Source organism: Acinonyx jubatus, chromosome C1 (assembly GCF_027475565.1).
Source record: "Acinonyx jubatus isolate Ajub_Pintada_27869175 chromosome C1, VMU_Ajub_asm_v1.0, whole genome shotgun sequence".
Taxonomy (NCBI): domain Eukaryota; kingdom Metazoa; phylum Chordata; class Mammalia; order Carnivora; family Felidae; genus Acinonyx; species Acinonyx jubatus.
Genome location: NC_069381.1, coordinates 102846189 through 102860867, shown reverse-complemented (window position 1 = coordinate 102860867; position 14679 = coordinate 102846189). Strand labels below are relative to the sequence as shown.

The window sequence follows — 14679 nt, the reverse complement described above, 5'->3', positions numbered from 1 at the left end:
TCACTAAAATATTAGTTAGAGTTTATTGTGCACATAAAAGTAGTTTGCCACCGGGAGCTCTCAAACCAACAGTGGAATGAGGCTCAAAGGTATATTGTTATAAGACACCTTATATAGTGAGAATGCATAGGTTATTTATGATTTCCAATGATTGGTTATATCATTAGAGTTTTCCTAATGATTGAGGATTGGTTAAAAGTGACCACCTCATGCCAGTTTGGGGGAACAGCTTGAATTTCATCTGTGATTTTCAGAGGCATGTGCAAGAAGTGGCCCAAGGTAATTTTCGCTTGTTTTGCAGAATAAGCTAAGTTTGGATTCAGTAATTTTCCTAATAGCATGACAAAAATATCACGATCATTATCTATTTTAAAATCTGTACTGTTGTATATGGAAGTCTAATCTCCATTGTCTGAGTCAAACCAAAGTGTGTGATTATAGAGTGAGTCTAGAACATGCCCTAAATTACGTCCAGTACCATGAAGGCTTGCTGTGCATAGACAGATTGCCAACAATGAAGTTTGCAATGATTATGGGCCATCCTTTGGCTTCCAAAGTTCCTCCCAGTACCAGATTAACTGGCTGTAAGTATTAATTGAATGGCCAAGGCATGGATACCAAACCTTTTTGTAAAGCCATTTTCCGGTCATCCAAGCATGTATAGGAGCTGGTTCTAACACTGAGAGTCTTCCTGAGCATTTAAGTGTCTACATAACCAACAATCATTTTGATTAGTAAAGGAAGGTATGCATTGAATGGTAGGCCTTAGTGAGTAGAGAAAATCCCTAACAGAAAAAGGAACATGGGTGTGAATGTTCTGTATTAATTTGTAAAGCAGTAATATCACAGTAATTGTTATAAAAATGAGTCCTGGAAAAAGATAGGGGATCTAACAGAATCTTGTTCTGAGTTCTTTGCCTTGTCTGCTTCAAGGGAAATTTTTTTTCCTGGAAATCCTTAATGTTAAGTTAGCCGTAGGTTGACAAGTCCAAGAGTTGAGGGGGAGGGGGTTTCTCTTGGATTGAGAGACATGGACCCAAGGTTTAATACCCTGTAATTTAACTAGTGTATGAAAAAACAGAACCTGGTAGAGCCCTTTTCATAGAGGTTCAAGTGTTGTTTTTCATTTATATCTGTTTCAGAATACCCAGTCTCCAGGTTCCAGTGTATGAAGTATAAAGTTTTCACCAGGCACAGAAGGTCTCTAAAAACCTCCTTGACCTGTTGAATATAAGTTTTTGAATATTGTATCAGTACTTTAAAGTCATATTAGAATTTACAAGGGCAGGATGTGCATGGGCTTTATCATTAAAGGCATGGATTCATAAGGTGTTAATTTATGTTTCCCAAAAGGTGTTGATCTCACTGTCATAAGGCCTAAGGGTAACACTTTAGGCTAAGGTGTTCCTGTGGTTTCAGTCAATTTTGCCAGTTTTACTCTTAGGATATCATTGGTACATTGAACCTTCCCTAAAGACTGAGGGTGATAGAGACAATGATAGTGTCATAACGTTTGAATAACCTTGTTTAGTTGTTTTATAACCTATCCAGGTAAACTGAGTCCTTTATCACTTGAAATTTCATCTGAGATTCCCCACAGTGGAAAAGGATTTTCTAATAATTTCCTTGCGACTGTGGTGATCATCAGCTTGCCAACATGGGAATCCTTCTACCCATCTAGAAAATAGATATACCATTACAAGTACATAGTGATAGCCCACAGAAGGAGAATTTTGAAAAAGTATCAAATGAAAATGTTCAAATGGTCCAGACAGTGGGGGAGCAGCCCCTGGAATTAGGTTAAATGGTTTCTCCCAGGTTATATGATTGACAGGTTAATCATTGAATATAAACCCATCGTGCGAATTTAGAACAATCACCCCACTAATATTTTTTCAGAATTCGACATTTGGTCAATTCCATGGTGGGTAGTCACATGAAGCACTTGCAAGAGTGGTGATGGAGGGATTCAGGAGGCACCAGCCGGTCATGTGTACCCTCCCCAAATCCTCTTTTTATGATAAATCTGTATCCTTCTTGGTGCCACATTTGGTTTTCAGCATCAGATACCATTTTTTGTCTATTACACAGTTGTCTTAAGTAATCTGATGTGGATCTACAGTGGAGTATAGGTTATGGAAATTCAGGAGAATGGCTTTACCAAAAGGTTTAGTATCTGTCCCTTGGCCGTTTTATGAAGTTTATTTAAAGTTCTGGTACCTTAGGAATCTCTTGAGTAGGAACCTTAGCATGAAAGTCAGCCATTTGTTTTGGGGGGCACCTGTCTGGCTCAGTCGGTGGAACACGTGACTCTTGATCTCAGGGTTGTGAGTGTGAGCCCCACACTGGGTGTAGAGACTACTTGGGAGGAAAAAAAAAAGTTTTTGTTTCCAGAGCATACCACAGTGATGAACTACTCTGACGATATACCTGCTATTCGTGTAAATATTTGCAGTTTTTTCTTTTGTCAATTCACAGGCTCCAGTGAGAGCCAAACAACTCTGCAGGTAGGGCTGAATTAAATAAAGGAAGGGCTCCTCTTTCTAGTAATTCATGTTGTGTAGTGACAGCATATTTGTCTTGATATTTTCCTTCAGAGTTTTTGGCATAGAGTACTAAATCCAGACAGGCCAATAGGGTTTCTTGTAAATCTAATCTAGGAGTTTGATTCGAGGAGACCAATTCAACAGTTTGAGTCTCTCCTTTGTTTGATAAGGGTAGGAAGGTAGCAAGATTTGAGGAGACGCAGGAAAGAACACTCAGGAGACAGGAGGAGGATCTCACAAGATGTTGTCTACTAGCTGAAAAATGGTATGTATGCTCAGTGTTTGGCAAACTTTCTACAGCATGAGGAACCTATAGATTTATTTCATTTCCTGAACAAGTTTCAAGGAGAATTCCCTAATTTTAGCAGATGCAGCTACGCCCTTTAAACAATTTGGGTATGCCCTGGCCTTTGGATGCAATTGTAAGCTATAATAGGCTATAGGTCTATTTTTTCCTTCATTTCTTGAGTAAGGGCTCCCAAAACTGATTGTTACATTCTTGAACAAACAACGTAAAAGGTTTAGTATAGTGAGGAAGTCCCAATGAAGGAAGATTCGGTAATGCCCATTTAATTTCAGTAAAGGCTTCCTCACGTTTGTTTTCCAAGGAAGAGGTTCTTGAGCATTAATCTTAGTTCATAGAGTAGAGAAGCTAACTAGGAAAGGTTAGGGACTCAGGACTGACAATATTCTGCAAGTCTGAGGGCATTGATATTTCACAGAGCTCCCCAAGTGAGGACAGGATCTTTCTTAGGGGCAAGGGTTTTTTGCATCAGTGGAAAATGCATACGATCCCTGAGAGGACATTTAGGACAGGAACACAGTGAGAGATGAGTGGAGGTTTGTAAGAACTTCTCTTTTCCAGAATTGGAAAAATGTTTACTGAGAGCCTCCTTTGTGTTTGGCTGTGTCCATAAGATGACCAAAATACTCCAGGCTCTGAAAGAGCTCTTAGTCTAGGAACCAGCATCTGCCTAATGATGTGAGAAATGTTGGTCAGAAATGTGAATAAAGTATAGCATCATTTAGAAGGTTCAAATAGAGTTTGATGCTTCCTGGGGGTGACCTGTCCTGATCGCCATCCTGGCTCTTTCCAATGCCTGGATTAATGTACTAAACCAGTGACTCTGGGCTTCAGGAAAATTTCACCTCCTCAGGAAATAACTAGCACCCATGCTCCCTGTTAGCACAATACAGATTACACTGCCAAGGTCTCCAAGAGAAACTGGTGAAATCAGAAGCCATTGATTCTGCTCTGGCACACCTGCGGAAACCGAGGGGACGTCAGGTTGGTCTGATAAACTCACCATTACCAAAGTAATGATAATATGTCTTTGATAAGTTAAATGCTTTACTGGGATTGCTGTCCTCATCCCAACATTTAAAATAAAGTTTGGGGCGCCTTGGTGACTCAGTCAGTTAAACATCCGACTCTTGATTTCAGCTCGGATCATGATCTCACTGTTTGTTAGTTTGAGCCTCACAGTGGGCTCTGCGCTGATGGTGTGGAGCCTGCTTGGGATTCTGTCTCCCTTTCTCTCTGTCCTTCCCTGCTTGCTATCTCTCTCAAAATAAATAAAAATTAACTTAAAGTCAATCCTGACCATATTTCTAAAAAGGCGAAATAGTCCTTTTGCCCTCATTTGCAGATGATGAAACTGAGGCACAAAGTAGTAAAGTGACTTTCCAAGTTTGCAGTGGGAGCATAGAGCATACTGGGGCTACAGTCTAGGCCTGCTGCTTCCTGCTTCATCCGTCCAGCTGTGTTGCCTCCCTCAGGAACAAGATGAACTAAAACCTCCTCTTCTACTCTCCTCTATGACAAATAGTAGTCGTGTTGGGCAGGATATTATGGGATACTAAATTGGTTCAGATCATTTCTTGGAGATCATTTTTCAGATCACTCTTTTGAACCCTGCAAGCAAAACACTGCACTAATTAGTTACACCAGAGCATACAGACATGGTAGAATACAGTGGGTAGACTAAAGGAGCTTGAAGATGTCCTAGCAATGGAGCCTTAGCTATTTATAGGAAAAACATAGATAGATCCATCCTGGTGAGAGAACAAGTGGTTTCTTCTCATATGATGGTTTTCCTTTCGACTTTCCAATTAAAGCCTGGCTTTTTTTTTTACTGTACTGAAATGGTTTATTAAACTGAAGAGATGGATTGGGAACAGATTTTAAAGCAGAACTAGGGAAGAAAAGCTGATTCCATTTTCAGAAGTACAGGCCTGGGGAAAGACACTTTTAGAAGGAGGCTTTCAAACAGAAGAAGGCTTTGTTTTCCTTTCTTCATTCCCTTTGCCACATTCAGGTCCCTAAACACGTGCTAATTCAGTATAGGGGTTTTGGGGATGAAATTCTCTAAGTGTCTTCTGCTGAAGTACCACAACCTGTCAGTCACCTCTTTCCCACTTACTGTTTCTTCCCCTCTTTAGGAAATGCCATTCCTTGATCCAGGATCAGGCTCGAGAGTTGACCCACCTGCGGCAGAAGATGAGAGTGGGGAGAACTTTCTCTTCCCTTCTCATTCAGCATGTCAGGAACACAGTGAAAACCTTTGAGGAGCTCCTTAGCAGCAATAAAATTGACCACTGCATGGAGCAGCGCTTCTGTGAGCAGCTGGCCAAGGGGAGCCAGCTGGCAGAGAGCCTTGCCAGCAAATTCAGCACAGGTAAGCCGGCCCCAGGGCTCAGGAAGACTTTCAGTCCCTCCCAAGGACCAAGGCTCAGACCAGCCCATATCCATCGACAAGTGACTTTTCAATCTGATGTCCCGCTCTGTAGTCACCACCTTGGAAGCATGGTGGAGTCAGGACTGGCTGGTGAGGAGCACTGAGGAGAAGCACACTGGATTGAGGATGCCCAGATGAGGGCCATAGCCCTGCCATCTCTCATGGGATATGGCCACTCGGGCAAAAGGCATCTCTGGCAGGTGATAGCATTTATCTGAAACTAACTGGCAGAAAGGGAAGTAGAACAGGGGCAGCTGGGTGCTGTGAACAGAGCCCCAAACCAGGATCTGAAGACCCTGGCTCTAGCCTGTATGTGTTCATTGCCAGCTCCGGACACGTTCATATTTCTCTTGATTTCTGTTTCCTCACAAAAAAAGTTAGGTCAAATAATACCAGCGTGATTGTCCCAGGGATCAGATCAGCAATATTAATCAGTGCACTTCCAAAACATGATCAAACAACCATGCTGATTTGGGCATAGTTTAGACACTGTATAGACTGGTACCTGGTTGTGGGAACATTAGTTCAGGTGCCTTTTTCATAGAATAGTCCCTGGAGCACCAAGGACGCATAGGCTTGAGGCCACTGTGTGGGCTCCTGGTGGCAGATGCAGAGGTGGGACAGGGATGTCTGTCACCTCTACAGAGATAGGAGTAGGTTCTGCATGAAAACTGTGGCCGAGCACACAGAGGCAGGACTGGGAACCAGCTCTGTGGCAGAACTGGGAGACTCTGGTTGGAGTGGTCCAGAGCCACCAGACAAGTAGCTCAAGACCTGTAGGAAAAGAGACATTTAGCTTTTGACTCTGATCCAGGGCAGAGCAAGTAAAGATAATGGCCTTTGTGGTGGGCTCAGGAAAGCCCACCAGACAAGTTCTCCAAAGTCTCGAGCCAATGTCTCCTGAGAAGATTCAGAGTATCTTGGACTGGAGCATCAAATAGTCACGTCTCATCCCAGAGAAAATTCAGAGTTTGTCTGTAATCTGGGAAATAAGACCTGCTTAAATTATGACTGGTCCTTTTTGAATCTGGTTTTCAGATGACTGCATAAGTGAGAAGAATCAAACAGGACACATGCTGCGGACCCTCAGGTAATTCTAGATTCTCAGGGGCTGTGAAACAATCTGGTGAAGGATTTATAAGCAGGAGCTCTCACATCCCATAAAAAAACAGATGGCTGATTATCATTATGTCTCCTTGGTGATGAAGTGGTCTCGTTTCTTTTTTTTTTTTTTTAATTTATTGTTATTTTGGTCCCATTCTCATATTCAATCACCAATTTAGCAATACAGAGCTGCTCTAACCTTAGGAGTCTCCTGTACCCCCGGGGATCAGCTCTGATTTCTCTCAGATCTTTAAAGACCAGAGTGAGGGGCGCGTGGGTGGGTCAGTCAGTTGAGCATCCGACTTCGGCTCAGGTCATGATCTCGCGGTCCGTGAGTTCGAGCCCCACATCGGGCTCTGTGCTGACAGCTCAGAGCCTGGAGCCTGTTTCAGATTCTGTGTCTCCCTCTCTCTCTGACCCTCCCCGTTCATGCTCTGTCTCTCCCTGTCTCAAAAATAAATAAACGTTAAGAGAAAAAAAAATAATTAATTAATTTAAAAAAAAAAGATATTAAAAAAAAAAGTAAAGACCAGAGTGAGATTATATCTGGTTTCTTTAAGGGTGACCCAAGAGGTACTGGCACATGATAAATAACTACAAATTTTTCTTGCAAAAAAAGAGATTTATACTCCATGACCATACTTAGGGAAGTCTAGAAAGTACAAGACACCTAGGAAGCCGCATTGCCTTGGGAAGCAGTTTTAAACAGGCCACTGCAAATACTACTGAGCACATCGTGTTCACAGAGTGCGAACCTCTGGGTGTCTTATGAAGGAACCATGAGTATTATTTAAGGGGCCTAATGGGTCTTCTCTCTTCCTCAGGATGTTTGTGGCCAAGGCACTGGGCAACTGTTGTCCTCCCCTGTCCCCCACTCTCCACCCCCAAACAAATGGTTTGCCTTCTCCTCTGAAGGAACAGTCTCCTTGACTTCTGGGGCTTCTCCCATGGGCTGCCAGATTGCTACAGCTATGTCATTCAGGTGACCTTTATTTTCCCTCTGTCTTTCTTACCCCGCCAGTATCTTAAGGGAGATGCATACAAAGGGTAAAGTGCCAGAAGCTCTAAAGACCAAACAGCAGGCCCAGCCCCAGACTCTGCCCCAGATCCAGTCCAGCAGCCATGCCCAGTCTGCTGCCCATCACTCCTCCAGCAGCACCTCCCTGCTTCATGAAGAGCAAGAAGTACACCCTGCAGTGGCTGTGGCCAGTGAGTACCCAGACAGCATCCTGTTGCTAGGTGCTTGCTCCTTTGTCTACACCAAGAGTAGGTATCTTTGCAGCCAGGCCCTACAGATCCCCTGTGATGTACCTGGTGGGGCACAGGTCTGGGACTCGGTGCCAAGCACAGGCCCCAAGGGTGTCAGGCAGCTCTTCTCCATTCCTAACCCCACACGTCATCAGCCACTAGACCTCCTCTGACACATACACGGTATTGGACTTGAGGGGAGGGGTCATGAGTTGGGAAGGGAAAGGGGCAAATGCTCCCTTATCACTGCAATCCCATCATATCATGTTTCAGGCCATGGGCATGAACATCACTAATATTGGGTCTCTGATCTTGGAATCTCTGGGGTAAACAGTCACAGTTCTTATTTTCTGTTTATTACTAAACATTCTTTATCATTTGTGGATTTATAGATCCCATCCATCATTCTAATAATTCAGCTGTAATGTCCTCTGAACCCTCAGTATCTGGGACGTGTCTCAGGTTCAGGCTGAACCCATCGCCAACTTGCCTGTCCCCAGAATTCCCCAAGGAGGGCACTTGGGTAGCCTCGGTGCGGAGGAGGAGCAGCATACATTTAAAATCAAACCTTCATTTTCTCCTGCTCAGCTTTCTCTTTAATTTTCCTCCTGAGAAAAGCATTTCTGTTTTTAGGGAACTGTATCAATCAAATTCTGGTGTAAATAATACTGAGAAACCAACCTTAGTCTGATTTTTTTTTCCTGAATTGACTGTTTTAAGCAATGAATGAGCCATATTGGGATTTGACCTGATACTATTCCTGTTTCTCATTTTACCCTGAGGATCAGAGCAGCATAATGTTTCCCCCGGGATTATAGCAACCAAGGAAAGAAAGGAAATTCACATTTATTGAACATCTGGTATGCTCACATTACTAACTACGCATCTTGCCTTTAATTTAATCAGCATAACCATCTCCTCAAGTAGTTGGTGGTGTCCCAGTTTTACAAGGCTGAGGACACTGAGGCTCAGTGAAGTCAGGACACTTACTGAAAAGTGGCCAGCTTGGGATGGCATTCACTGTGAGCCTGACTCAACAGCTCAGACCGTCCACTGCACGGCAGCCTGAGCAGTCAGGGACCAAGCAGGGAGGGCGTCACCTCTTCACACATATCTTTTGCTGGGTTTCTGGAGCCGGTGTTTTCCCCACTCCACTCTTTCTGACAATGGTGTAGCCTCTGCAGATGAGACAAGTCCCTATGGACATTGCACTTTTGTCCACGGATTTATGAATGAATGAGCTGTCCTTGATGTGTATGTGACATCTTCCAAGGGGCCCAGGGGAGTTTTACCTACATCCTTGAATTCAGTTGCCCAGAGTCACTTGACCCAAACTCAGGGCCACCCTGGGAGATAGCAGAAGGGCAAACACACCTTCCCCCTCACCAACAATTCCCGCCACAACTGGTAGGGAAGGCCACATCTCAAGTGGCCTCATCGCATTGCATCACCCCTATTTTCTGCCACGTTCTTCTTCTCTGAGGGAGATTGAAACCCTTCTTTGTTCCATCTGGAGTCATTATCCTCTCAGAGGGGCATTGGCTTATCACTGCTCCTCCTCTGTTTTTTGGACCAAACTTTGTAGAACAGTTAACAAGCAGTGTGACTGGTGGGGCAGCTTCCCGGTGAGGTGAAACCCTTCTCACGAGAGGCTGCTCCCTGTTGCTTTCTGCGTACAGCATAGGGCATGTTTTCTGTGCATGTGGCGAGGGGAGACTGGGACGTGAAATGCTGATCACTGTCACCGATGGACCTGGGACTCCTATGGCCGTGGCTGAGTGTCAGCTGGTTTTCTAGGGAGGGGATAAAGGAGGTTTGAAAGGGGGTGGGAAAAGAAAAAGAAAAAAGAAACAATAAATTTAGTTTACATTAAACAAAGAGAAGAAAGGGGTTGGGAATCACCTCTTGATTGAGTTCCTACATTGTTGGGCATTGTGTTAAAGACTTAATGGTAGGCTACCTTACGCTTTTTTTTCACAGTGATGCTAATTATAACTGGTTTTATGTAAGACCATACATAATGGAAGGAGAAGACCTACTGGATATTGATTCAAGTGCATAGTTCCTTAGAGGAACTTGACTTGGTTGGAAAACAAGGACTTCACTCCTATCTGCTTAGAGGAGAAACTTGCCAGACAATTTAAGCTATATTTAAGAATTATTTTTACAGTCTTGTGAGCCATTCTGGGTGAGATCCAAATCACCACTTGCCTTCCTCAGAGACCCCCTCAGCCTCAGTAGGCATCCAGAGTAGGAGGCAGGAGGAGTGGGAGCCACCAGGAGCGTCACCCTGTCTCAGTTCTCTGCACAACAGCCATAACCGGAGGCCATTTTCCCTTTCTCTTCCTCCTCCAACAACCCCCAATCGAGAACAGTCTCAGGAAGGATTAGCCACTGTGTCACTGGCAAGGGCATAGACTGTCCAGTGAATATATTACCTGTTCACAGACTAGCAAAATGCTCATCTCCTTAACCTTGTGATTTGTAAGATCTGCAGTGATTTCTGCTACAGAAGGAGACATTTCTGAAGTGCCTCCATAGAGAGAGGCAGGAGAGTGGCCCCTGTACTTTTCCTGTGCATATATTGTGACCCTCAGATAGTACATCTAACCACCACTTCTTTGCTTTTCCTTTTTTTAAATTCAAGTATAGTTAGCATACAGCGTTATATGAGTTTCAGGTGTACAATATAGTGATTCAAGAATTCAATACATTTCTCAGTGCCAATCATGGTAATGTACTCTTAATCTCATCTATGCCACCATCCTTCACCCACCTCCTCTCTATATTTAAGAGTCTGCTTTTTGTTTATTTCTCTTTTTTTGTTCATTTGTTTTGTTTCTTAAATTTCACATATGAGTGAAATTATATGATATTTGTCTGCTCTGACTTCTTTCACTTAGCATTATATCCTGTAACTCCATCCATGTTGTTGCAAATGGCAAGACTTTGCAACAAAAGGCTGAGTAATATCCCATTATATATAAATACCACATCTTCAAGGCACCTGGGTAGCTCAGTTGGTTAACTGTCTGACTTCAGCTCAGGTCAAGATCTCAGGGTTCATGGGTTTGAGCCCTGCATCAGGCTCTGTGCTAACAGCTCAGAGGCTGGAGCCTGCTTCAGATTCTGTGTCTCTCTTTCTCTCTCTACCCCTTCCCCCGCTCATGGGTGGACACTTGGGCTGCTTCCATAATTTGGCTGTTGTAAATAATGCAGCAGTAAACATAGGGGTGCATGTATCTTTTCAAGTTAGTGTTTTTGTTTTCTTAGTGTAAATACCAGGTAGTGAAATTATGGGATCATATTGGTAGTTCTACTTTTAATTTTTTGAGGAACCTCCATACTGTTTTCCACAGTGGTTACACCAGTTTGCATTCCCATGAACAGTGCACAAGAGTTCCTTTTTCTCCACATCCTCACTCGCCAACACTTATTTCTTATGTTTTTTGTTTTAACCATTCTGATGAGTGTGAGGTGGTACCTCATTGTGGTTTTGATTTGCATTTCCCTGATAATGAATGATGTCGAGCATCTTTTCATGGGTCTATTGGCCATCTGTATGTCTTTGGGAAAATGTCTATTCATGTTGTCTGTCCATTTTTTATTGGATTGCTTGGGGGGTTTGGGGGTTGAGTTATATAAGTTTTTTATATATTTTGGATATTAACCTCTTATTGGATACATCACTTGCAAAACATTCTCATTCAGTATGTTGTCTTTTTGTTTTGTTGATGGTTTCCTTCACTACACAAAAGCTTTAAATTTGGGGGTAGTCCCAATAGTTTAATCTTGCTTTTGTTTCCCTTCCTTATCATGAAAAATATTGCTATGGCTGATGTTAGAGAAATGACTGCCTGTGCTTGGGGTGTCTCTCACATCTGCTCTGGTCTGAATTCCATGGATTACTGTATTAGTTTTCTAAGGCTGCTATAACAAAGTATCACAAACTGCGTGTTTTAAAACAACAGACATTTGTTTTGCCCATGTTCTAAAGGCTAGAAGTCTGAAATCAAGGTGTCAGCAGGGCCATGCTCCATTTTCCTTGCTTCTTCCTAGTTTCTGGTGGTTGCTGGGAACTTCCCTTGGCTTGTAGAAACATCTCTGGTGTCTGCCTCCTGACTCCCTTGTCATGTGGTTTTCTCCCCCCGTGTGACTCTATCCGTGTCTCCTCTCCTGTCCTTGTAAGGACATCAGTCATTTTGAATGTAGGTCCACGCTAATCCAATATCATCTTGTCCTAAATCATTTCATCTGCGGCAACCCCATTTTCAGATACAGTCACATTCTGTGGTTCCAGGTATGGACATGACTTTGGAGGACACTATTCAACCCAGTATAATTATTTTTAAAACGCTTTATTTCTGACTTCCCATCCATTTCTTCCTCACATTCCTTTCTGGACAGATGTCAGCGCAGCCACTCCTGCTGATTCAGCATCATTGCTCAGCGACCATTCAGATGCCAGATCCACCCAGCCCTCCTATCCTCTGAGTGGCACCACACAACTGAGTGGGACACCAGAACCTGGGTACCATGGCAGCAGTGGCCCATGGGATGAGACGAGGCCTCAGAAAATGAACGCGTCTGGGTGCCTCTCCTCCTTCTCCTCATTGTACCGGCCCAACTCCAAGCCTTCTGGTAAACACAAAAGAGTAGATGGTGACAATGGAGCCTATGGATGGGGGCCCATTCTTCCTGGGCCCAACGATTCTTATTCCCCTGTTAGATCCTGGCTCACAGAAGTGGGTGAGATGAAGGGACAGTATCCTGTGGCTCAGCCAGAGAACAAGATTCCAGCCCAGTGCTGGTCCTTTCTAAGTGCATCTCCCATTCCCCTTACCCAGAGATTCACGCTGAGCAGGAGAATCCAGGAAGTCAGGGGCATTCTGAGGTGCTCTACAGACAGGATGAGTTGCCTCGTATTCATATGCTCCCTTTGCCCTGTGCTACAATCTTCTGCGGCCTACATGTAGACTGTTCTTGGAGTTCCCAGCTCAAGCTACCCTGGGGAAGATCTTCCTTCGGTCAAGAGCTATTTATTGTAGGATGGGAGACTATTTCTACAGTTATACACACATGCCCTTTGTATGCAGTTACTGAGTCAGTCCTGCCTCTCAAATTTTGCTAGTAGTTTAGAGCCAGGCATCCTGGCACCAGTGACCCAGGGTGCACCCATGGAGAAGAATGGCTTGAAGGAGCTCAGTTCCTGGGACTGAGACAGTGTAACAATAAGACATTTGAAATTCTCAGAAAAACCTGACCCTAAGCAAGATGTCCTAGTGGATGAAGCCTATTCTTGGCCTCTTTCCCCTTCCCTTTGTGCATCCTCTGACTTCTTCAGAGGTGCTCCTTTCTCTCCTATTCCTCCTTCAGGTCCTGATACCTCCCCTTGTCACTCTTCACCAAAAGTGGTTAAAGGAAAATACTCAGCATCCCTTATTATTCACTGCCTGATTTAATTTCATATGTATTTACTCTAGCCTTTCTATTAGTGGATGGGTGGTAAAGGTTTTCAGTCAGGGATCAGCAGGTAGGATAGGTATGAGGTAGAGAGGAGGCCTCTGGACTGTGACCAAAGGAGGTAGACCAACTGGCCAGTCCTGCCTGGAGACCTGTAGCAGTTTCCACCCTTGTTTTCCAGCCCAGGATCCATCTCCCTCAGATGTACTCAGCCTTCATCTGGGAGGAGGCCCTGTGGAGTTTCCTTCCAGAGGGCCATCTTGTGTTTGAAAGCCCAGGAGCTCTTTAAACAAAGCTGCCTGGTGCTTCCTGGTGCCCAGGTGAGAGAAGGAAGTTGACAGGAGTACGGGGACGGGCAGGAATCTTGCAGAGAAGTCCTGGGCAGGCTCCATAGCTGCCTGTGAGCAAGTGGCCTTCCTCACCTCCTACCTCTCCCATGTCTTGGTGGGATGCAACAGGGGCTGACCTACTGGAAAAGAACCTTGTTGAGATCCAGAACCTGCGCCAGCGCCTGGAGGAGTCCGTCTACATCAACGACCGCCTGCAGGAGAGGCTGGGACACGTGCTCAGCAGTGCCGACCGAGGAAAAAGTAGGAAAGGCCAAAACTGGTTCCGTCCACATCTAGAGTCTCACAAGGGCATTTAGGTTTGCAGTTAAAAAGCACATCAGTGTGCTGTACCCTAGTCTTCCTCACAGTCCACCAGAGAGGGAAGCAGGGCAGGCGTCATTGTCCCTACTCTATAAATGAAGACACTGTCTTGCCCAAGGCAGGGCTGTGTCTCACGCCCAGCACTGTCTGACATGATGCCCATTCTTGTGACTCCCTGTACATCCTGGTGCCACACCTGGCTTCTGGCCTGACTGGCAAGTGGTGGAACCAAGACTTGCCATGATGCCCACGTCAGCCGAGGGTGGACCACATCCCACCTTCACGCCACCACCACAGGCTCTGGGTACCACCTGCCACTTCCCATATGCAAATGGCCCATGTTCCTGTGCTTTCCACATGATGCTCTCACTTGGAGACTGGTACTTCCACATCCCTTCTCCCTTGCCAAGCTCAGAAGAATGGCGACCAGGGCCCCTACAACCTCACAGCGGCAGCTGAGTGGTGGGTAAGTCCGTCCCGCAACTGCAGCCACTGTGCATGAGTGTTTGGTCCAGCGTGGTGTGACTCAGCCACATCACAACCGTTTCCCAGTTCAGGCAGCCCCCAGGTTTTCTGCATGGCTGAGCCTGAACCTTTGGTGTATACAGGAAAGTACATCTTTGAGAGCACCTGTTTCCCAGATGTATAACTTTTTTGTTGTTTTTTGTTTTTTTACTCCCTGTGACAGTATCCACCTCTGGCTTCCATGGGTAGAACCCAGAGTCTGTGCCTCAGCTCTGCAACTAGAAAAGGGCCTTTGGGAAAGCAAACTGGAGCCTTCAGGCTGACAGAGGGCAAACCCCAAACTTGGTCACTTTCATGTTCCACCTTTCCACAGCAGTACCCAGTTGCAGAAGCAAGCAGAAGAGGCTGGAGAGTAAAAAAATTGCCCAGCCCCACACAGGCCAAAACTGTAAGTTATTTTCAATT

At 44.7% G+C, this 14679-nt stretch overlaps 1 protein-coding gene across 9 annotated transcripts in view; it reads left to right on the top strand.

Moving 5' to 3' along the window:
• The window catches only part of LOC106982108 (myomegalin), a 48050-nt gene that overhangs the window by 32843 nt on the left and 528 nt on the right, over positions 1-14679 (top strand). For 2 of the 9 annotated variants that reach the window (XM_027056306.2, XM_027056307.2), the window contains exons 3-9: positions 2722-2811; positions 4989-5224; positions 6323-6374; positions 7410-7597; positions 12044-12277; positions 13558-13689; positions 14588-14662. In XM_027056306.2, the coding sequence (XP_026912107.1) occupies positions 2722-2811; positions 4989-5224; positions 6323-6374; positions 7410-7597; positions 12044-12277; positions 13558-13689; positions 14588-14662 (1007 nt within the window). The other 7 variants (XM_053214711.1, XM_053214714.1, XM_053214716.1 and 4 more) reach the window with 7 other exon arrangements.